Raw genomic sequence first — 23,258 nt, forward strand, 5'->3', positions numbered from 1 at the left:
AGAACTGGTGATTTAAATTGCTTTGATTTAAAAATCAATCCATTCTGTTTTAAATTGTATTTGGAAGATGGGCAGATCTGAGAGGGCTGTACTTGTATGATAATATGACTGCCATTAACCAGTTCTGTGATTTATAGCCAATTACAGAGATGGCTGAAGCTGCTGGATCTGCTAACTAGCAGCAAGGAACTGTGTATGTTATTCCCATCTTCCAGTTTTCCGATTCTCACCAAAAGCAATAATGCAGAGAACATCCCCTGATGTTTTGGAATTGGTCAGATCTGGCATCCAAAATTTATTGCATGACAAACAGATGGCACTGAGTTCAGCATAAGATGTGGCTTTGCTTGGCCAATTAAAGGTCTTACTTAAAAAGTAACTCCAGACATCTTATTACTCTCTCACTCACTGTTAAATTATGTTTATAAATGATAGCAAATATGGCCGGCGACCAGCTTGGCTTAACAGAGAAATCTTCAGTAAGCTTAAACACAAAAAGGAAGCTTACAGGAAGTGGAAACTTGGACAGAGGAGTAGGGAGAAGTATAAAAATATTGCTCGACCATGCAGGGGTATAATCAGGAAGGCCAAAGCACAATTGGAGTTGCAGCTAGCAAGGGATGTGAACGGTAACAAGAACAGTTTCTACAGGTATGTTAGCAACAAGGTGGTCAGGGAAAGTGTGGGACCTTTCCTGAATGGGGGAGGCAACCTAGTGACAGATGATGTGGAAAAAGCTGAAGTATTCAATGCTTTTTTTACCTCAGTCTTCACAGAGAAGGTCAGCTCCCAGACTGCTGCACTGGACAGCAAGCATGGGAAGAGGTGAGCAGCTCTCAGTGGTAAAAGAAAGGGTTAAGGACCATTTAGAAAAGCTGGACATGCACAAGTCCATGGGGCCAGATCTAATGCATCTGAGGGTGCTGAGGGAGGTGGCTGATGTGATTGCAGAGCCATTGGCCATTATCTTTGAAAACTCGTGCCGAGCGGGGAAGGTTCCAGACGATTGGAAAAAGGCAAATATAGTGCCCATCTTTAAAAAAGGGGAGAAGGAGAATCCAGGGAACTATAGACCCGTCACCCTCATCTCAGTCCCTGGAAAAATCATGGAGCAGGTCCTCAAGGAATCCATTTTGAAGCACCTGGAGGAGAGGAAGGTGTTCAGGAACAGTCAACACCTTTATTAATGATCTGGATGATGGGATGGATTGCACCCTCAGCAAGGTCACAGATGACACTAAGCTGGGGGGAGAGGTAGATACGCTGGACGGTAGGGATAGGGTCCAGAGTGACCTAGACAAATTGGAGGATTGGGCCAAAAGAAATCTGATGAGGTTCAACGAGGACAAGTGCAGAGTCCTGCACTTAGAATGGAAGAATCCCATGCACTGCTACTGGCTGGGGAACAACTGGCTAAGCAGCAGTTCTGCAGAAAAGGACCTGGGGATTACAGCGGATGAGAAGCTGGATATGAGTTAACAGTGTGCCCTTGTTGACAAGAAGGCTAACGGCATATTGAGCTGCATTAGTAGGAGCACTGCCAGCAGATCAATGATTATTCCCCTCTATTCGGCACTGGTGAGGCCACATCTGGAGTACTGCATCCAGTTTTGGGCCCCCCACTACAGAAAGGATGTGGACAAATTGCAGAGATTCCAGCGGAGGGCAACAAAAATGATTAGAGGGCTGGGGCACATGACTTATGAGGAGAGGCTGAGGAACTGGGCTTATTTAATCCGCAGAAGAGTAGAGTGAGGGGGCATTTGATAGCCTTCAACTACCTGAAGGGGGGTTCCAAAGAGGATGGAGCTTGGCTGTTCTCAGTGGTGGCAGGTGACCTGTTAAGGAGCAATGGTCTCAAGTTGCAGTGGGGGAGGGCTAGGTTGGATATTAGGAAAAACTGTTTCACTAGGAGGGTTGTGAAGCACTGGAATGAGTTACCTAGGGAAGTGGTGGAATCTCCATCTTTAGAGGTTTTTAGGGCCCGGCTTGACAAAGCCCTGGCTGGGATGATTTAGTTGGGGTTGGTCCTGCTTTGAGCAGGGGGTTGGACTAGATGACCTCCTGAGGTCTCTTCCAACCCTAATCTTCTGTGATTCTATGATCTTGATATTACAGTTCTGCCATTAATATAGGCCGCTACTACGATGCAGGCAAACCTTGCTTCTGATAAGACTTATTATAGATATACAAATGTTCTGTTAATAAGTGCATATTGTCTGTACAGGCTCAGTTCTTTTTAAATATAAGATATGTTTCAGAGCCAAGCATCCTTCCTCAAAAAAGGCCATAGCTCCTTCAGACTAGGGCGTGGGACTGGAATTAGGAAACCTAGATTCTATTCCCAGCTCTGACATGGACCTGCTGTGTGACTTGAAACAAATAATTGACCTCTCTGTGCCTCTTTGTCTCCATCTGTAAAATGGAGACACTAATCCTTTACACTCTTTTGTTAAGCATCTTGAGATCTACAGATAAAAAGCACTATACGAGCTAAATAATCATAGTTGAGAAACTGATTCATTTATTTCAGAGTGGTAGCCATGTTAGTCTGTATCAGCAAAAAGAACGAGGAGTACTTGCGACACCTTAGAGACTAACCAATTTATTTGGGCATAAGCTTTCGTGGGCTAAAACCCACTTCATCAGATGCGGGCACACACAAACACACACAGAGATGGGGGCTGCCATACCAACTCTAACGAGGCAAATCAATTAAAGTGGGCTATTATCAGCAAGAGGGAAAAAAACTTTTGTAGTGGTAATCAGGATGGCCCATTTCAAACAGCTGACAAGAAGGTGAGAGTAACAGTAGGGGGAAAAATTAGCATGGGGAAATGGTTTTAGTTTGACCCACCCACTCCCAGTCTTTATTTAGGCCTAATTTGATGGTGTCCAGTTTGCAAATTAATTCCAGTTCTGCAGTTTCTCGTTGGAGTCTGTTTTTGAAGTTTTTTTGGTTGAAGAATTGCCACTTTTAGGTCTGTAACTGAGTGTCCAGGGAGGTTTAAGTGTTCTCCGACTGGTTTTCGAATGTTATAATTCTTGATGTCTGATTTGTGTCCACTTATTCTTTTGCATAGAGACTGTCCATTTTGGCCAATGTACATGGCAGAGGGGCATTGCTGGCACATGATGGCATATATCACATTGGTAGATGTGCAGGCAAATGAGCCCCTGATAGTGTGGCTGATGTGATTAGGTCCTATGATGGTGTCCCTTTAATAGATAAGTGGACAGAGTTGGCAACGGAGTTTGTTGCAAGGATAGGTTCCTGGGTTAGTGTTTTTGTTGTGTGGTTGCTGGTGAGTATTTGCTTCAGGTTAGGGGGCTGTCTGTAAGCGAGGACTGGCCTGTCTCCCGAGGTCTGTGAGAGTCCCTTCAAAAACAGACTCCAACGAGAACTGGTCGCAGTATTCCAGTATTGACTCACCAATGCCATATACAGAGATAAAAATCACCTCCTTATTCCCACTCACTACTGCCCTTTCGTAGATCCAAAGGATTACAGTAGTCCTTTTTTGCCACAGCACTGCTCATGTTGACTTGCGTATCCACTATGACTTCTAAATCCTTTTCAAAGTCAATGCTTTCCAGAATACAGTTCTCCATTCCATGGCGCACAGCACTTTTTGTTCCTAGATATATGACCATGCACTTTGCTGTGTTAGAGAAAGCTATTTTATTCAGTTTTTAAAGCTGTTCATGTCTATTTTTATTTATACTACAAAAGGTAATACCAAAATCATACCAAATTTTAACTGAAAATTTCTACAATTGACTACTCAAATCTTCCAAACATTTATAGAACAGAGCTAATTTGGTACATAAAAAGTTATAACAGCTTTCCAAAAATCTCCCAAGCACATATCATAAGGTTAATTACGTACTGACCTAGTACCAGAAACAACTGCTTTTTATGAGATTACAAATATTTACACTGCTAGTGGCACTACAATACCTCAGGCAAAAGGTACACTAAAATTAAAAATTCAAGATACATAGGTTAGAACTTCAATAAATATGTTCTACAAGTAAAATATGATAGGACACATTTGATTTTTAAGTAATTCTGACACTAACTAGCTATCATTTTATTATTTGTTTTACAGTAGCACTGAGAGGTTACAACTGAGATCAAAGCCACAGTGTGGGAAATACTATACAGACACATAATAAAAGAGACAATCCTTGACATAAAAAGGGTACAATTTAAAGACACAAGACAGATGAAGAATGAAAAAGAAAACAGAAGCTCTGAGAGATGAAGCGACTTGTTCAAAGTCGTAAATCCAGTCAGTAAAAAAAACTGGGAATGCATTATATTACATTACACTATACATGACTATTCCATTATACGTTATACATATACATTACATATATATATATGACTGGAATATTTGTATAGAAGGGTACAGCTTGCTCAGAAAGGGCAGGCAGGGAAAAAAGGGAAGCGATGTTGCCTTGTTTATTAAAGATGTATAGGAGATGGACTTGTTGAAAGTCTCTTGGTAAGAAAAAAAGGGGTAAAAAACAAGGGTGATGTCATGTTAAGCATCTACTATAGGCCACACAACCAGGAAGAAGAGGTGGATGAAGCTTGTTTTAAATTAACAAAATCATCCAAAGCATAGGACTTGGTAGTGACGGGGTACTTCAACTACCAGACATCTGTTGGGAAAATAATATGGCAGGACACAGATTATCCAACAAGTTCTTGGAATGCATTGGAGATCATTTTTTATTTCAGAAAGTGAAGAAAGCTACTAGGGCAGAGGCTGTTCTAGATTTGATTTTGACAAATAGGGAGGAACTGGTTGAGCATTTGAAAGTGAAAGGCAGCTCAGATGAAAGTGACCATGATATGGTAGAGTTCATGATTGTAAGGAATAATAGGAGGGAACACAGCAGAATAAAAACAATGGAATTTAAGAAGGCCGACTTTAGCAAACTCAGGTAGGTTGTAGGTAAGATCCATTGGGAAGCAAGTTTAAGGAGAAAAACAGTTCAAGAGAGTTGGCAGTTTTTTTTAGAGAGACATTATTAAAGGCACAAAAGCAATGATCTGAAACTCAAGTGTCCTACAAAAAGTGGAAACTAGGTTAACTTAAAAAGGATGAATATAAACAAACACCACAAGCATATAGGGACAAAATTAGAAAGGCCAAGGTACAAAACAAGATTAAACTAGCTAGAGACATAAAGGGTAACAATAAAACATTCAACAAATACATTAGAAGCAAGAGGAAGACCAAGGACAGGGTAGGCCTGTTACTAAATGAGGGGGAAAAACAATAACAGAAAACGTGGAAATGGCAGAAGTGCTACATTGACTTTTGTGTTTCGGTTTTCACCAAAAAGGTTACAAGAGACTGGATGTCTAACATAGTGAATACCAGTGAACACAAGGTAGGATCTGAGGGAAAAAGTTAAAAATTACTTAGACAAAATGAGATGTCTTCAAGTCACCAGGGCTTGATGAAATAGCTCCTTGAGTATTCTAGGGTGTAACTGAGGAGATATCTGAACCATTAGCAATTATCTTCGAAAACTCATGGAAGACTGGAGAGATTCCATAGGATTTGAAGAGGGAAAATATAGTGCTGATCTATAAAAAAAGGGGAATAAGGACAATGCAGGGAATTACAAACCAGTCATCTTAATTTCAGTACGTGGAAATGTAATGGAGCAAATAATCAAGCAATCAATTTGCCAACACCTAGAACAGGGGTTCTCAAACTTCACTGCACTGCAACTCCCCCGACAACAAAAATTACTACATGGCCGCAGAAGGGGGGAACCAAAGCCTGAACCTGCCTGAGCCCCGCTGTCCTAGGGGAGGTGGGGGGGGGGGGGGCGGAAGGAAAGCTGAAGCTCCAGGGCTTCAGCCCCGGATGCGAGGGCCTGTAACCTGAGCCCCACCACCCAGGGATGATACCAAAGCCTGAGCCCTGCCACCCAGGGCAGAAGTCCTCGGATTTCAGCTTTAGCCCTGGACCTCAGCAAGTCTAATGCCAGCCCTGGCGACCCCATTAAAATAGGGATGCAACCCACTTTGGGGTTCTGACCCACAGTTTAAGAACTGCTGACCTAGAAGATAATCAGGTGATAAGTAAGAGTCAGCATGACAAACCAACCCAATAGCTTTTTTTGACAAGGTAACAAGCATTGCAGATGTGAGGGAAGCAGTAGATGTGGTATAACTTGACTTTAGTAAGGCTTTTGATACTGTCTCACATAACCTTCTCTAAACAAACTAGAGAAATACAGTCTAGATGGAGCTACTACAAGGTGGGTGTATAACTGGTTGGAAAACCATTCCCAGAGAATAGTTATCAGTGGTTCACAGTCAAGCTGGAAGGGGATATTGAGTGGGGTCCTGCAGGTATCAGTCCTGGGTCCGGTTCTGTTCAATATCTTCATCAATTATTTAGATAATGGCAGAGAGAATATACTTATAAAATTTGTGGACAATACCAAGCTGGGAGGGGTTGCAAGTGCCTTGAAGGATAAGGTTAAAATTCAAAATGATCTGGACAAACTGGAGAAATGGTCTGAAGTAAATAGGATGAAATTCACTCTACTCCGCGCTGATTAGGCCTCAACTCGAGTATTGTGTCCAGTTCTGGGCACCACATTTCAGGAAAGATGTGGACAAATCGGAGAAAGTTCAGAGGAGAGCAACAAAAATGATTAAACGTCTAGAAAACATGACCTATGAGGAAAGACTGAAAAATTACATTTGTTTAGTTTGGAGAAGAGGATAACTTCTGAGGATAGGACAAGAAGCAGTGGGCTTAAATTGCAGCAAGGGATGTTTAGGTTGGACATTAGAAAAACTTCCTAACCTGTCAGGGCGGTTAAGCACTGGAACAAACTAGCTAGGGAGGGTGTGGAATCTGTGTCATTGGAGGTTTTTAATAGGTTAGACCAGTGGTTCTCAAACTTCAATGTACCACAACCCCTTCTGACAACAAAAATCACTACATGACCCTAGGCAGGGGGCGGGACAAAGGTGTGGGGAGCTCGGAGCCTAATCCTGAGACTGTGCCCCTGCCACCCCAGGATGAAGCCCTCAGGCTTGGACTTCAGCTCCAGGTGGCAGGGCTCATGATTCAGTTCCAGACTCCAGCAAGTATAACGCTGGCTCTGACTTTGGGGTCCCACCCACAGTTTGAGAACCGCTGGGTTAGACAAACACCTGTCAGGAATGGTCTAGTTATTACATAGTGCCTTGAGTGCAGAGGACTGGACTAAACGACCTCTCAAGGTCCCTTCCAGTCCTATGCTTCTATCATTATACTTATATTACAATAGTACATAGGAGCCCTAGTTATGGACCAGAACCCTAATGTGCTAGGCACTGTTCAAATACAGAACAAAAAAACAGTCCTTGCCCCGAAGAGCTTACAATCCAAGCATAAAATGAGATAACAGATATACTTCGGTGTCTGTTTTCTGTCTAAGGAAACAATGAGACAATATTAGTTAATGTGATAGGCGGTGATCTCATTGCACCAATGGCCTACGAGTTTTTTGTGGGCAACTACAGAAAAGGAAAGTGAAGATAATCAAGTACTTTTGTGGATATTTAAGGGGAACTCTTCCCAAATGTGAGAAGCAGCTTAGGAGAGAGCATGAAGAAGCTTGTTTGAAAGTTTAACAAGAGGGTGACAGAATCTGGCATCAGGACTCTAGACCATGTTCACAGAAAGCAGTTCAGTACACACACACACACACACACACACACACACACACACACTACTCCCAAGGAATAGCTGTTACAAGGAAATAAGACCAACTTGAATATGAATTAAAGCTAAACATATATATACACATATGCTAAAATAAGAATACATATTTAATGTATAGCTTTAAGATCCCATTCAAGTAAATGGTAACACTGTCAATCACTAATGGCAGTAGAATCAAGTCCTTTACAGAAATAAAGCAAATTACAAAACAGCCAACCAGTTAAAGAGAGGCTATACTGTACACAATGTTGTAACAAAGGAGTTCATAGGGCAAACTGGGGTGGAAAAATGGTCTTTGCACTTCCCAATCTTGGCCCATTCCCCTGGCATAAGAGAACAGTCTCAAAGTTGCTCTAAGCCATTTCAGTTATCAGAGGTAGTCGGGGATCATTAGGGTGCAAGAAAACTAATCAAGCCCTACTTTTGCCAGTCCATCCCCACTCCCAACTGTGCGGTAGTTGGGAAGATGACAACACAGATAGTGATAAACCTACCCATCAATATAAAATATTCTCCCTATATGTTTCAAGGCAGCAGCAGTATTTTCTCGGTTTTCTCTTCCCAGGGCCTCATGACTTGCTAAGCGTGAGCACTTTTCACTGCTCTACTGTAGTCTACTAGAATCCACACTGGCAACATTTGGACTAATCCTGAAAATAGATTAACACCTTTCAAGATGAAGCCTTAATAATAATAATAATAATGTCTGTTATACATCTTTCGTAGCATCAATAGAGGTGCATGGTTGAAGGCAGGTAGGAACATTATGCTAGGGCATGAGTCACCAAGACATTTGGAACAAAAGTTCTTGAGCAATTTAAGCCCCTGCCTGCACTATAGGACAAGCAGCCGAAGACACTAAGAAAACGCTCTTCCAGCACAGGTATTGCTTTCGTCTTGTGCATTTAATACTTTCAATAGAAGGACCCACAAAGAGAAAAATGATGGTGTTGGCCTGAGTGCTGCATACTTGAAGCCTGCAGAATTTCCTTGCCTTGCTCTTCCTTGGTTAGGGAAAGAACAGAGAATAACCCATCTCCTACAGCCTGCGAAGAGACAAAGAAGATGAACTCCCCACTCGCACAGGGTAGAAGATGCAATCAGTTTTTTATCTCCACCATAGTCTATGAGGAGAGGGTGAAAGAATTCTCTCAAGATGCCCAGTGAGAGGAATCTGAAGTCTAAGCAGGACTCAAAGAGTATGTCTATACTGCAATGTAAGTCCATTCTTGAATCTGGGCTCAAGCCTAACCCCACTTGTGTCTAGACTGCAATCATGTTAATGCAGGGCTTGACCCCGGAGTCCCAGTACCCTGCAGGTCTGGAAGGTCCAAGCTAGAGTTAAGCCAGGATCCAAGCCCTATTGCTTTACAATGTAGATGCAGCCATGCTTGACTTGGGTCCCAGGAATCAGCCAGAAGTATCCCACAATTCCATGGGACAATTTCTTTAGTTCTCATAGACTCAAAGGTCAGAAGGGACCATTATGATCATCTAGTCTGACCTCCCGCATGATGCGGGCCACAAAACCTGACCCACCCACTCCTGGAAGAATTCTCTCCCTTGACTCAGCTGTTGAAGTCCCCAAATCATGATTTAAAGACTTCAAATCGCTGAGAATCCTCCAGCAAGCGACCCCTGCCCCATGCTGCGGAGGAAGGCGAAAAACCTCCAGGGCCTCTGCCAATCCACTCTGGAGGAAAATTCCTTCCCAACCCCAAACATGGCGATCAGCTGAACCCCGAGCATGCGGGCAAGATTCTCTAGCCAGACCCTCTGGAAAAAGTTCTCTGTAGTAACTTTTAATATCCCATCATTGACCATTGTTACTAATTACCAGCGGTGGCATGTTATTGACCTATTGACTAAAATCACTTTATCCCATCAAACCATCCCCTCCATAAATTTATCAAGCTTAATCTTAAAGCCAGAGAGGTCTTTCGCCCCCACTGTTTCCCTCGGAAGGCTGTTCCAAAACTTCACCCCTCTGATGGTTAGAAACCTTCGTCTAATTTCAAGCCTAAACTTCCCAACGGCCAGTTTATATCCATTCGTTCTCGTGTCCACGTTAGTACTGAGCTGAAATAATTCCTCTCCCTCCCTGGTATTTATCCCTCTGATATATTTAGAGAGAGCAATCATATCCCCCTCAGCCTTCTTTTGGTTAAGGTAAACAAACCAAGTTCTCTCTATCCCAATAATCTCCAATCCACTATACTGAAAATGGAAGCCATCCCCATTTTGCAAACAGCAGCAGCTCAAGTCAGGGTTAACCCATTCTCTTCTGATCTGCTTCCTGGTAATGTGAAGGATGGGCAGTAAAGTTTTCCCATAGTGCAACATAGTCCTAGAGCTAGAGTGGTCAGATTTTGGAGGAAAGCACTAGGGACTCTGGGATATGGTTACTTTATTTTGGGTCTGTGCACTGCAACATCGATGCCAGAGCCCTAGGTTCGAGCACAGGTTAGAAAACTCTTAAAGTTAAAAATGTAGACAGTCAAGCCAAGGGTTCCTTAACATGGGTCAGCTGACTTGAGTCCCACCAACCCTGGGCTTAGGTTGCAGTATAGACATACCCTCAAATACATGACAGGGAGAGCATATTTGTGAAGTGACTGAGTACTGGCATAGCGAGACTGAGGGGCGGGTGGATACATGGTGGAAGCAAAGGGTGAGAGAGGTATGTATTACTGCTGTACATGATTTTCTTAGCAACCTGAGAAATTTGCACAGCAAGGGACACACCCAAACCTTTGCCTACCATACACATTCTTTCTTAGGCCTTTTTTTATACAAGGGAATTGACTGGCACAGCTACTCGGATATAACTGTTCCGGTATAATTTAGCTATTCTAGAATAATTCCCCATGTGGACACTCTTCTGGAATAAAAGTGGATTTTATTCCAGAATAATTACTCCACTCTGTAACTTTATTCTGGAACAATATTCACAAGGGAGCTACACTAGAATAGCTATGCCTGTCAATTTCCTTGTGTAGACAAGCTCTTAGTTATCCAATTACCATTAAATGAATCCATACCTCAGATTATACATGGTAAGAAATGCATTTTTTTAAAGTGAACATTGTTAGAGAACTAAATAAGCTGGTAAAGCAATGAAGAAAGAAGGTTAAGGGAGCCGATGAAAATGGGAACAGCAGGGCTCCACAATGTCAAAACCTTATTGCCACCCTAAAAATCTATACTTAGTAACGAAAGAATCAATCACAGAATATTAATAGTACATTTATGTAAGCTGCAGAAACACCATCTAAAGCCTGCTTATTCTAATTATCTTCAAATGTCTCAAGTTTCACACTTCACATTTTTGTACTTGTCTCAAATGACAAATTCCTGTGAAAGATCTACAATTAATGACTCCTCACTGATGGCTAAATTCTTCCCTACAAAGGTTACTCCTACATGAAGTGGTGGAAACTCCATGAATTTCACCTGAGTGTCCTGATAATGCTGCCATTAGGGAGACAGGATTTGCCCAGAGACACACAGGAAGTGAGTCATTCTAGTCCTTATCAAGCAGGTTCCCAGGGAGGGTTGGCAATTTCCCTGACAGAACTAGATTAGGACAGGATGGTGGTAAATAGTGGCTTAAAACCAGTTCAAACCAGGAAACTGGGGAAAATAACTGCATCAGTGTCCGGCAAGTTCAACAAGCATAGAATGACTCTTTTCCAACTTTGGATACATCCATTCAAAACTGAGGTAGAGGCTCAGTCTATCCACTACATCAAAGCTGGTCTTCTGCCAGAATGCTGCATGGCCAAATGGACCTGGCCTAATAGCTTACAATTCTGCATTACTATCATTTTCATATAATTGAATGGGTTGTTGGTTTTTTTACTTTTGTTATACAATATTGAAAACTGAAATGAGTCATATGTATAGCTTCCTTGAGAAAATACTGAACCAAAATATACACATTCCCATGTTCACTATTATAATTACATATTAGTATGACGCCCACCACAAATTTAAGTTTCTATTTGTACAACCCTAAAATAATCTACGAATTTACTGCCTTATGTAACCACAACTTGAATATGTAACTAAAACTAAGTGTAATATGGTACGCATTAATGAAACAGTTTTTTAAAACAGAAAATGCTGTAAACGGGGATTAACTAGTTTTTTCATAATTTTACCTGGTTAAAAACCTCCTCTGGTGAATACTATGCCATCACGGTTCCCAAAGTTTTTTCTGACAGAGGCCACTGACCTCTCGCTTTGCTGATAACAGAACTTCCTCAAAATCCATGATGACAGGGGCTTCACTGACTACGACTACCCAAAAATAAACAAACTCTCAATTGGGTATTCCAAACTGTGCATGTCCGCATAACTTGCACTGGTCTCCCCCATAGAGTTGGGGGAAGTAATACAAATATTAAATAAAAGCTTGTATTTTCCTTTAATTCTTATAACAAAAACATAGTAGTGGCTACGTGTAGTACTAGTTATATAGAAAATAATGGTTCCTTAAGGAGATTTCAGTCTTTTTAAGAACAATGTATTTTTACCTGGAATTTCAAATTTGGTAAAACATTACTACATATGGGTTGTGAGGATGACTGCATTACTCCCAAATGCCGGTGAACGCAGGTATTTTCAAACAACAACAAAAATAAATGATCTTTATGCAACTTGCTTCAGCCTAGGTTTGCCACTGTTTAAATTTTTCTCTTTTTCTAATCACAGCATTAAAAGTTATTATAATCTTATGTTCCAGATTTTAGAAGAGACATTAACGCTTAGCTACACAATCAATTAAGTAAATTAGTTAGCAACATAAGCAATGTCAGCTATATACCATCTCAAACAGCAATCTTATAAAATACATCAAATTTACAATGCTTAGCTTTAATATACTATGTGCATCTCATAATAGTGTTACTACTTACAACTATCACAAGTACTGTGTGAGAATTCACCCCATAAAGGAAGTTAAAAGAAAACCCACAGTACACAAAACAGTTTAGTTCTGCTGTATAAACAGAAATAGCAGCTATTTCAATTATATTTTAAAAGCTTAAAGCATTTAAGTGCTGTTTTATTGGTCAGTGATACTGCACCTTCTACATTCCTCACTACTTCCCATGTTGCCTCAAAACAGTGAAGTTATTCACTTGCTAAAAAGTATAAAACAGATATTAAACACAGTAAGTGAAGATGTCTTCCCTACAACAAGATTTTTCTCTGCCCATAAAAGGTACCAGCTTTCCTGATAATATCTCCTTGTTCAACTTTGTAACAGACCAGAGACAGGTGTGTGCAACAACATATTACAGCAAGTAATTATTGCCACACTTTGCAAGTGTTGAAACATGCTGTTGCAATATCTGCACTCTGAAACTAAGAGTCTTCCAATTCATCATATAAATTTTTACACACATACAATTCACACATACACCCAGAATAGATTACCCTCAGAGATTTTATATATATACATAAATTAGCAATTATTTAAAATATTCATCTCTTTTAGCTTGGTTTGAAAGGTGTGTTCTGTCACAGTTTAAAAAAATATGCATCCCATTGTTAGCACATTAAAATTTCACAATGCACTCTTTATTAAGTTCTCAGCAGTGATAATTTTATAACCCTTTCAGTAATGGATGCTTTTTTGTTAAAAAGGTGCATCTATAACTGATTATATACAAGCAATTGGGAACATTTTGTTATAATGTATCTGGATTTGTAAATGGACATTTTGCAACTAATGTATGAACTCAACTCAGTACTGCAAAAGTCATGTCAGAAAAATAAGAAACACATTAACCAGAACATTTTCGAGCACTGAACTGTATACATTCTGATAAGAGTATTTAGTGTATAAAATATTTCTCATTCATTCCTTATGCTTTATAAAACTATCAGAAGTACAGGCTATAGTTAGTTGTATTTTTTATACGATCTTTTCAACTAAATTTGAAAATTAAAAGCCCAAGAGGAATTTAATTTTATTTTTAGTTTTATTGCTTTTTTTCTTTCTTGACTAACAATTAGACCCCAATTCTACATAAGCAGATCAGCTTGCAAACCCTTGTGTTCATGTGGAGCCCCACTGATTTCAACAGGTGCCCATGTGGATCAGATTGCATGACTGCAGCCTTGGATTGTACATTTTTTTTCCATCCCTCTTCCCTATGACACAGCTTTGTCTCTCTTCCCTCCCTGACCCTCACTTACTTCATTGTATCTTTATCTTTTCTCTCTCCACTATCTACCACAGTTAAAAAAATTAATAAAATAAGAACCACTGTTTCTTTAACTGAAAGGGGGGGGGACATATTCCCAGAAGCACAGATTTCTCATCTTAGACATCTTATATCCTCTGGTCAAGGGTTGGATATAATTCCATCTGTAGTCCATCAATACTAGTTAGCCAAAGGGGACTGAGTATAGTTCAAGAGACTGAACTTTGTCCCAACCTAATATCCATCGATATCGAATTCATTCTCTGGAAAGGGCAGAAGTACATTTTTAATTATGGTCTATGGTTACAGCGGGAGTTGTATATTCCCCTCAACCCATAGCAGAAGTCCAGTTGATAACACTGATTGAAGACAGAATATGGCCCTTAGATAGCAACTACTAACATAGTTAATGAAGCTACTGAGCTATTCAGGATACTTTTAGGATGAACTCCATTTCTTCCATTTACTTTGACATTTATGCATGCAAGCACCCAACTTGCATGTACAATTGCAGTACCTCCATGCACAAATTAGATGTATAAATGCACACCTAAATTATCTGAAATTACAGCATTTAAAACATTGTCCATCAGTAAGCTCCAGCATTAATGAGGTGGCTCAGTCCCCTCAATGTTGTTTGACGCTAAAGCCTGATCTATATTACAGAGTTAAGTTGACGCAAGGCAGCTTACGTTGACCTAATTATGGAAGGGTCTACATTAAAATTTTGCTCCCGCCAACAAAACTGCCCCGCTATACCGACTTAACTCCACCTCCACGAGAGGTGCAGTCAACGCTGATGTAGTTCGATTGATGCAGCCTCACTGTAGACACTGTATTGCTTATAATCAACTGTCTCTGGCTTTCAGAAGCCATTCCACAATGCCCCACGCTGACAGTATAATCAGTACTAATGCTCCTGGTCAGATCGCACTCTGCCAACACAAGGAGCAAAGCGTAGACACACACAAGCAATGTAATTACTGCAGCAGCTATATGCCGACATTAGTCAGTTTGACTTAATTTTGTAGTATAGGCATGGCCTAAGACAGTACAACACTGCTTCACCTCCAAAGAGTTGTGACCAAACACCAGACAGTTATTGTATGAAATATAAGGAGGGAAAACAATTTTTTAAATGAAAACTTTTAATCTAGAGAACACTTATCCAATATCCATGCAGACCAAGTGGGCCGGAAGTTTTATATCTTCATATTAGATTAACAAAAAAGAGTGGGGTAACCCTGTTAGTCTCCTCTCTGTGTGTCCCGTTTATCTGTCACTTGCAGAACACCCTCAGCAGATGGGAAAGATCATCCCTTTGCCTCTATTTATACAACAGAACATGAAACAAAGAGCATGTTAATTTCATTTTGCTTGTGAGACAGTTCCTGGATTCCCCAGAAAGACACAAAATTACAGTAAATTCAACCAGCTACACAGGTAGTATGTGCCAATCTTATGAAGTAATTTGGTTTTCATTTACTTTTATAAAGTGCCATTTGCAAAGGATCACTAATATTAAGTTAAGAGAAGTGGGAAGGAACCACTAAACCGAAAAACACAAAAAATATTTTAAAATGTACTGTAATGTTGCAAAGAAGAAGAAATCACACACAGAAGAGTGACTTGCATCTAAGAAATCCAATTCTTATGCTATATAGTTTCATATTAGTTATAATATACATGTATTTCATGTTCTTGAAATAAGTGTTCAACATCTACATATCAGACCTCAATTCTCTAAAGAGTTACTGAGTTTTATGTATGTGGAGTACCCTCATTGGCTTCTATGGGACCACTTACATGCATAAGTGTTTGCAGTGTTAGGGTTGCTAAATGAGGACTGTTCTCACTGCTTACGGCTTCACAACTTGAATTACGACATTAGCCCGAACCCGAAGATAGTATTTTATCTAAAATACTAAGCCACGGGATATAGGCTCCCATATATACGATATCCAAAGATTCTTGTAGTGCTCATCAACATGACATCTAGAGACCAAACACAAGTCAACATCAATACTGTATTTTCAGTCTGATATAGCTTTAAAGAATTGAGACCGGTTTTATATTTACAGTACAGTGTGATGTCAAGCTATCGTAATACAATATACCTTTACAGAAGTCAAATGTTTTGAAACAATTTTAGTTGCTTAAGTGCTGCAAACAACTATTTTATTAAAATATAAATATGAGCAGTGATGAAACACCAGAGGAAGCCAGATGCATAGGCAAGTGCCTTTTACTGAAAATGCCATGCAACTGACCTTAGATATTCTTACCTCAGAAAATGAAAGTCAGTGCCTCCAAATTGATTTTAGAAGCAACTAGGTCACAAAAGCTGAATACAGTAAGATGACAGTAAGTGACGTAAATAGTGGAACTTTTTCAATTGGACAATAATACAACCAAACCAAAACAGTACAAAATATATGGTGTTCTCTTTACATCAGGACTGAGAAGTCTGGTGATATGACAAACTGCCTAAGCTCAGATACCCTGGTCTCTTTTGACGATTAAACACTTTATATAATCACACGTAGGAAATTTCTGTTGTGATTTATAGTATTGTGAGTTTTTTATGGTAATACTTTATGGTACTGTGTTCCAAAACAGTGAATGCACTCAATCACTGTTGTTTACAGGATTTAATTAGATGTGTATGATATATTTTTGTGGGTCTATACAAGTTTGCCACACCATTCTCTGTATTATAAAAACGGCCCTACTCAGTCAGACCAAAGAAAATATCCTTCTTCCGACAGTGGCCAGTGCAAGGTGCCCCAGAGGGAATGAACAAAACAGGTAATCATCAAGTGCTCCATCCCGTCATTCATTCCCAGCTTCTGGCAAACAGAGGCTAGGGACACCATTCCTGTCCATCCTGGCTAATAGCCATTGATAGACCTATCCTCCATGAATGTATCTAGTTCTTTTTTGAACCCTGTTATGGTCTTTGCCTTCACAACATCTCTGGCAAGGAGTTCCACAGGTTGACTATGCATTGTGTGAAGAAATACTTCCTTTTATTTGTTTTAAACCTGCTGCCTATTAATTTCATTTGGTGACTCCTAGTTCTTGTGTTATGAGAAGTAGTAAACAACACATCCTTATCTACTTTCTCTACATCATTCATGACTTTATAGACCTCAATCATATCTCCCCATAGCCATCTCTTTTCCAAGCTGTAAAGTCCCATTCTTATTAATCTCTCCTCATATGGAAGCCACTCCATACCCCTAATCATTTTTGTTGCCCTTTTCTGAACCTTTTCCAATTCCAATATATCTTTTTTGAGATGGGGCGACCACATCTGCACACAGTATTCAAGATGTGGGCATACCATGGATTTATATAGAGGCAACATGATATTTTCTGTCCTATTATCCATCTCTTTCTTAATTATGCCCAGCATTCAGTTAGCTTTCTTGACCGCCGCTGCACATTGAGTAGATGTTTTCAGAGAACTATCCACAATGACTCCAAGATCTTTTTCTTGAGTGATAACAGCTAATTTAGACCATCATTTTATATGTATAGTTGGGATTATGCTTCCAATGGGCATTACTTTGGATTTATCAACATTAAATTTCCATCTGCCATTTTGTTGCCCAGTCATCCAGTTTTGAGAGATCTTTTTGTAGCTCTTCACAGTCTGCCTGGGTCTTAACTATCTTTAGTAATTTTGTATCATCTGCAAATTTTATGACTATGTTGAATAGGACTGGTCCTAGAACAGACCCCTGGGGGACACCACTATTTACCTCTCTCCATTCTGAGAGCTGACCATTTATACCTACCCTTTGTTTCCTATCTTTTAACCAGATACCAATCCACAAGAGCACCTTCCCTCTTATCCTGTGGCAGCTTACTCTGCTTAAGAGCCTTTGGTGAGGGTCCTTGTCAAAGGCTTTCTGAAAATCTAAGTACACTCTATCAACTGGATCCCCTTGGTCTGCGTGCTTGTTAACCCCCTCAAAATTGTATCGTATATAAAATGATTGATTATTCAGCTATACATGTATTCATGTATATATGAGTGTCCCAATTATAGCACACAACCTAATTCTGAATATTTGATAACATGGGTACTTAGTTACATCTGTATGTAGGAATAAAACTGTACCTATTACTTAAGTTACTCAAAACAGGAAAGATGTATAACAAACTCTACTGGAATGAGAATCAAACACCATACATGCACCCACTTTGAAAGATTTGTTCAATCTTCTTTTTTACTCATGATAAACACACACCTACAACTACACCTTTTAAGGCGGTGATAGTCCGACTCCGGACTGACCTCAGCTGTTTGGTTGATAGCGTCTCCAAGTATTAGGGAGACCAGATTTATCTCATGCCTCAGTCACTGGGAAGCTCCCTTACTTAGGCCCTGGCCCGAGTCTTCCCCTTTCCGGGGAGGTAGGATCCGCAGCACCTTACTCCCAGGGGTTTGGGGGAGGACTGAGCTCTTGTAGGCCTGGGGGCTCTTACTCCCGGTGACCCGCAGCCAGAGCTGTGGAGACAGCCGGCCCCCGGGGGCAGGCCCCGGCAGCCCCCGAGTCACTGCGTTCGGGAAGGTTATTGCAGCTGTCAGAGCGCGTCTTCCTCTCCCCGGGAGCGCCAATGTCCCTGCGGGGAGGCAGCGCCCGATCGCCCCGTCTCAACCGGGACCGGCAAGCTGAGTGGGGAGGGGGGGAGGCCCGTAGAGCACGGTTGGCTCCGGAGCCAGGAGCCCAGGCGGACGCCATACTAGAAACTAAAATGGCTGCCCCGGGGAAGGGAGCTCAGCTCGGGCCGTGAGGGGCTGCGCCTCCACCCGCCTCACCGACAAGGGACGTCGCCTCAGCGGGCACACCTCGGACAGGTACCGTTCCGCGCAGGCGGCCTCGGGACTGGCAAGCTCCATTGGCCAGCCCCCCCACCTAGAGCTCGGCCCACTCGCTCCCCGCCCCTGGAGCCCAGCCCCCCGCGCAGCTGGAGCCGGTCCCCCTTGTGGAGCCTACCTGGAGCTCGGCCCGCTCCACCTCCCAGTGCGCCCTCTCCATCTCGAAGCGGGCCCACTCGTGCTGGATGTAGTGCAGGATCCCCGGGATGGTGTAGTGCTGGGGCCGGGACAGCTCCGCGCGGTCCCCCGCGTCCTGACCCGCCGCAGCCGCCGGGACCTGAGGCTGCTGCCCCCCTCCGGCCCCCACGCAGCCCGCGCCAGGCTGCACATTCATATTCCCCCCTGGCTGCGGCGGCGGCGGCTGCTGCTGCGGTCTCGGAGCCGCCGCCATCCCGCCTCCGACTCCGGGGTGCTCGTCCATTGTCTGCGGGGAGCCCTCCTCCTCCTCGTCGTCCCGCTGCGGGCCTGGGGCAGGGGCGTGGGGAAGCGGCGCTGGCTGGGGGGAGGAGGAGGGGTCGGGACGGGCCCGGAGAGGAGGGGGAGGCTGCGCCGAGCAGTATCCGGGTGTCAGAGCAGCGCCGAGCCGCCGCCGGCCGCCATTACAGTCTCCGATCCATCTCACACCCACCCACTGCGAAGGGGGGAGGAGCAGGGAGCCGCGCGGGGCGTGCCGGGAAACAACCTTCCTCCCAGCCGAGCCCGCTGACGTGCGCATGCGCACCGGAGGTGGAGGGGCGGGAGCAGGGGACCTGGGCGGGCGGTGCTGCAGCTGGGGGTGTCTGTCTGTTCCCACCGGACCCGCCCAGAGAGCAGGGGGCCAGGGGCGGCGCCGCTCCAGGCACTGAGTAAGTGACATAACAACAACAGGGGCTGCTGGTGCACAGCCGCTAGGACAGTAGCTGGTGGTGCTGCTTCGTCCGGCCTGATTCAGTGTCAGGTGGTCCCCTGCTCCCACCAGCCCGGGGGGAGGCTTCGATCCGCTCTGCCCAGGCGTGGCTGGGGTGGGGTTTGTTTAAAAGACGTGCCAGCAGCCTCTTGTGGGGCGGGCGGGGGTCTTCCTGCCCCCCCAACCACCCACGTGGGCACGGGGCGCCCCTGCGGTTTGTCGGGTTAAAACGGTGTCTGGGCTCGCAGGCTCCGCCAGCCGCAGATTCCTCACATTGCTGTCGCATTCTTCCGATGTTGACAGCCAGTGTCGGGGCCTCCAAGCAGGCCCGGTTCCCTCCGGGGTAGGGGAGGCTCTGGCTTTGCCGTTCCTCCTCACCTTCCTGTTTTGTCACCCAGAGGGGGCGAAGGAACAGATGTATTCAGGCTCGTGTCACATTGAAACAGAGAGCAAAATGAAACTTAAGGCACGTAAAATTTAGTGCGAGTGCAGGGAAGAAATTTGTGACAGTACCGGAGTCCCCCTGTAGCCAAGGGAAACAGTGGGAGCTCTTCCACTTGGACTGGTTAAAACGGGAGGGTTAGAGAGACAAAGTGGGTGAGGTAATATCTTTTATTGGACCAGCTTCTGTTGGTGAGGGAGACAAGTTTTCCATCTTACACAGAGCTCTTCTTCAGCTCTGGGACACTTACTCAGTGCCATAGCTAGGGTGACCAAAGGTCCTGATTTTATAGGGACAGTCTTGATATTCAGAACTTTGTGTTGTAGAGGCACCTATTACCCCTCACTCCCCCCCTCCCAATTTTTCACACTTGCTTTCTGATCACCCTAGTCACGGTTAAGTACAGGATGGAACCGATTGTTTAGCATAAGTAATTAACACATATTTTAAGGGACCGTTCAAGCTTGTCTCGTTCACCAACAGAAGTTGGTCCAATAAAAGATATTATTTTTCTCTCTAATATCCCGGGACCACCAGGGCTTACAATAACACTACCTAAAACTGGACCAGACACAGCTGTCGCAAAGAGTGGCTACATAGCTTTATTGGCCCTCTTTCTTATAAGGAATAATACAAAAGCAAACATGGCCCAAAATATAGGCTGTCTGGAAATAAACTTTTACAAAACAAAAGGGCACTAGAAATGTGATTTTAATAGCAATGGAAACAGAGGTGGTTGGGGGGATGAGACAGCCTGGTAAACAAAAACATACCCTGCTAAATTTGAAACTCACACATTGCAGCATTCTGCTAGTATATGAGAACTCAAAACTGAAGTGTACTTGAAACTGACTAGTGACAGAAGTGAAAGTGTGTATCATTTAATTCATTCTTAGCTGAATTAAAAAAAACTGATTTACTTTTCAGTAATTTTGCCATTATTTCTCTTTTAACAATATAATCTGCTATTTGTTTTGTAAGTAAGGAGATTATTTCTTTTGACTATGCTTTTTAAACTGACAATGAAACTTATATGAAAATTTTACACACCTGCCACATATCATTCATGAAGGGACAAACTGATTTTGAATTAGTTTTAAAGCAACTCTTTAAAATATCTTAATGATGAAGGATTTCTGCAATGTGATTCAATGAGGCAGTTATTTTTTATGTTGTCTAGTTCATTCAGAACTCTTCACAGTAAGGAAATCTTGAAAAATGTACCTACTTGCTACAACTAGTTCAGTTTGACCAGTGAAATAGCAACATTCAGAGCTTTAGTGTAGGTAAGGCCAAACTGTCACAACCTCATTGCGCTGAAATTCAACAATTATGTTGATTACATAAACCTAAAGGGATTTTAACTATCCCGTCCTACTTGACAACTCATTGCATGTCACCCATAATTAAGCAAGGTAGGGTGTTCCTCCCACCCTCCTTACATAAACAGTACTTTCTTTAACATTTTCCATCAGTAGATGATCTGGAATTGTATCAGTTGCTCAAACTGGACAGTTTTGTTTTTTTAATTTTATCTGTCTGCTTCCCTGCCTGCCTCCTCTGGTCCTCCGGTATTGACCTCCTCTGTCTCACCCTTGATGACTCTTCCTAGTTGGATGTTAAAGGGTATGTCTACACTATGGGATTAATCCGAATTTATATAATTAGAATTTGGGAAACAGATTGTATAAAGTCGAATGTATGCGGCCGCACTAAGCACATTAATTCGGCGGTGTGCGTCCATGTTCCGGGGCTAGCGTCAATTTCTGGAGCGTTGCACTGTGGGTAGCTATCCCATAGTTCCCGCAGTCTCCCCCGCCCACTGGAATTCTGGGTTGAGATCCCAGTGCCTGATGGGACAAAAAACATTGTCGCAGGTGGTTCTGGGTACAGCCTCACCCCTCCCTTTCTGCGTGAAAGCAACGGACGGCAGACAACCATTTCGCGCCTTTTTTCCTGGGTGAACACTGCAGACTCCATACCACGGCAAGCATGGAGCCCGCTCAGCTCAAGACAGCAGTCATGAACATTGTAAACACCTCGCACGTTCTCGTGGAGTTTATGCGAGCCAGGACCAGAAAAACGAGGCGAGGAGGCGGCGGCGGCGGCAGCGCAGCGACAAGTGTGATATGGACATGGACATGGACACAGAATTCTGTCAAACCACGAGCCCCAGTGCTTTGGAGATCATGTTGTTAATGGGGCAGGTTCTATCCATGGAATGCCAATTCTGGGCAAGGGAAACAAGCACAGACTGGTGGGACCGCATAGTGTTTCAGGTGTGGGACGATTCCCAGTGGCTGCGGAACTTTCACATGCGTAAGGGCACTTTCATGGAACTTTGTGACTTGCTGTCCCCTGCCCTGAAACGCCAGAATACCAAGATGAGAGCAGCCCTTACAGTTGAGAAGCGAGTGGCGATAGCCCTGTGGAAGCTTGCAACGCCAGACAGCTACCGGTCAGTCGGGAATCAATTTGGAGTGGGCAAATCTACTGTGGGGGCTGCTATGATGCAAGTAGCCAGAGCAATCACTCAGGTGCTGCTACAAAAGGTAGTGACTCTGGGAAATGTGCAGGTCATAGTGGATGGCTTTGCTGCAATGGGATTCCCTAATTGTGGTGGGGCGATAGATGGAACCCATATCCCTATCTTGGCACCGGAGCACCAGCGTACCCAGTACATAAACCGCAAGGGGTACTTTTCAATGGTGCTGCAAGCACTTGTGGATCACAAGGGACGTTTCACCAACATCAACGTGGGCTGGCCGGGAAGGGTTCATGATGCTCACGTCTTCAAGAACACTGTTCTGTTTAAAGGGCTGCAGCAAGGGACTTACTTTCGGGACCAGAAAATAATCGTTGGGGATGTTGAAATGCCAATAGTTATTCTTGGGAACCCAGCCTACCCCTTAATGCCATGGCTCATGAAGCCATACACAGGCAGCCTGGACAGGAGTCAGGAGCTGTTCAACTACAGGCTGAGCAAGTGCAGAATGGTGGTAGAATGTGCATTTGGCCGTTTAAAAGGTCGCTGGCGATCATTACTGACTCGCTCAGACCTCAGCCAAAC

General features: G+C 43.0%; 2 protein-coding genes across 14 annotated transcripts in view; one reads left to right on the forward strand and one right to left on the reverse strand.

Moving 5' to 3' along the window:
• STRN3 (striatin 3) overlaps positions 1–19,523 on the reverse strand; it is a 101,956-nt gene extending 82,433 nt beyond the window's left edge. For 2 of the 3 annotated variants that reach the window (XM_005299168.5, XM_005299166.5), the window contains exon 1: positions 18,979–19,523. In XM_005299168.5, the coding sequence (XP_005299225.1) occupies positions 18,979–19,281 (303 nt within the window). In that variant the 5' untranslated portion in view covers positions 19,282–19,523. The remainder of the gene's footprint in view (positions 1–18,978) is intronic. The other variant, XM_005299169.5, reaches the window with a different exon arrangement.
• Positions 18,485–23,258, forward strand: part of AP4S1 (adaptor related protein complex 4 subunit sigma 1) — a 41,931-nt gene continuing 37,157 nt past the window's right edge. For 5 of the 11 annotated variants that reach the window (XM_042857466.2, XM_065595427.1, XM_065595431.1 and 2 more), the window contains exon 1: positions 19,575–19,705. The gene's annotated coding sequence lies outside the window, so the exon portion shown is untranslated. Of the gene's footprint in view, positions 18,840–19,566; positions 19,706–23,258 lie in introns of those variants that run through there. The other 6 variants (XM_042857465.2, XM_065595429.1, XM_042857468.2 and 3 more) reach the window with 5 other exon arrangements.

This window comes from Chrysemys picta, chromosome 4, assembly GCF_011386835.1.
Source record: "Chrysemys picta bellii isolate R12L10 chromosome 4, ASM1138683v2, whole genome shotgun sequence".
In the NCBI taxonomy this organism is placed as follows: domain Eukaryota; kingdom Metazoa; phylum Chordata; order Testudines; family Emydidae; genus Chrysemys; species Chrysemys picta.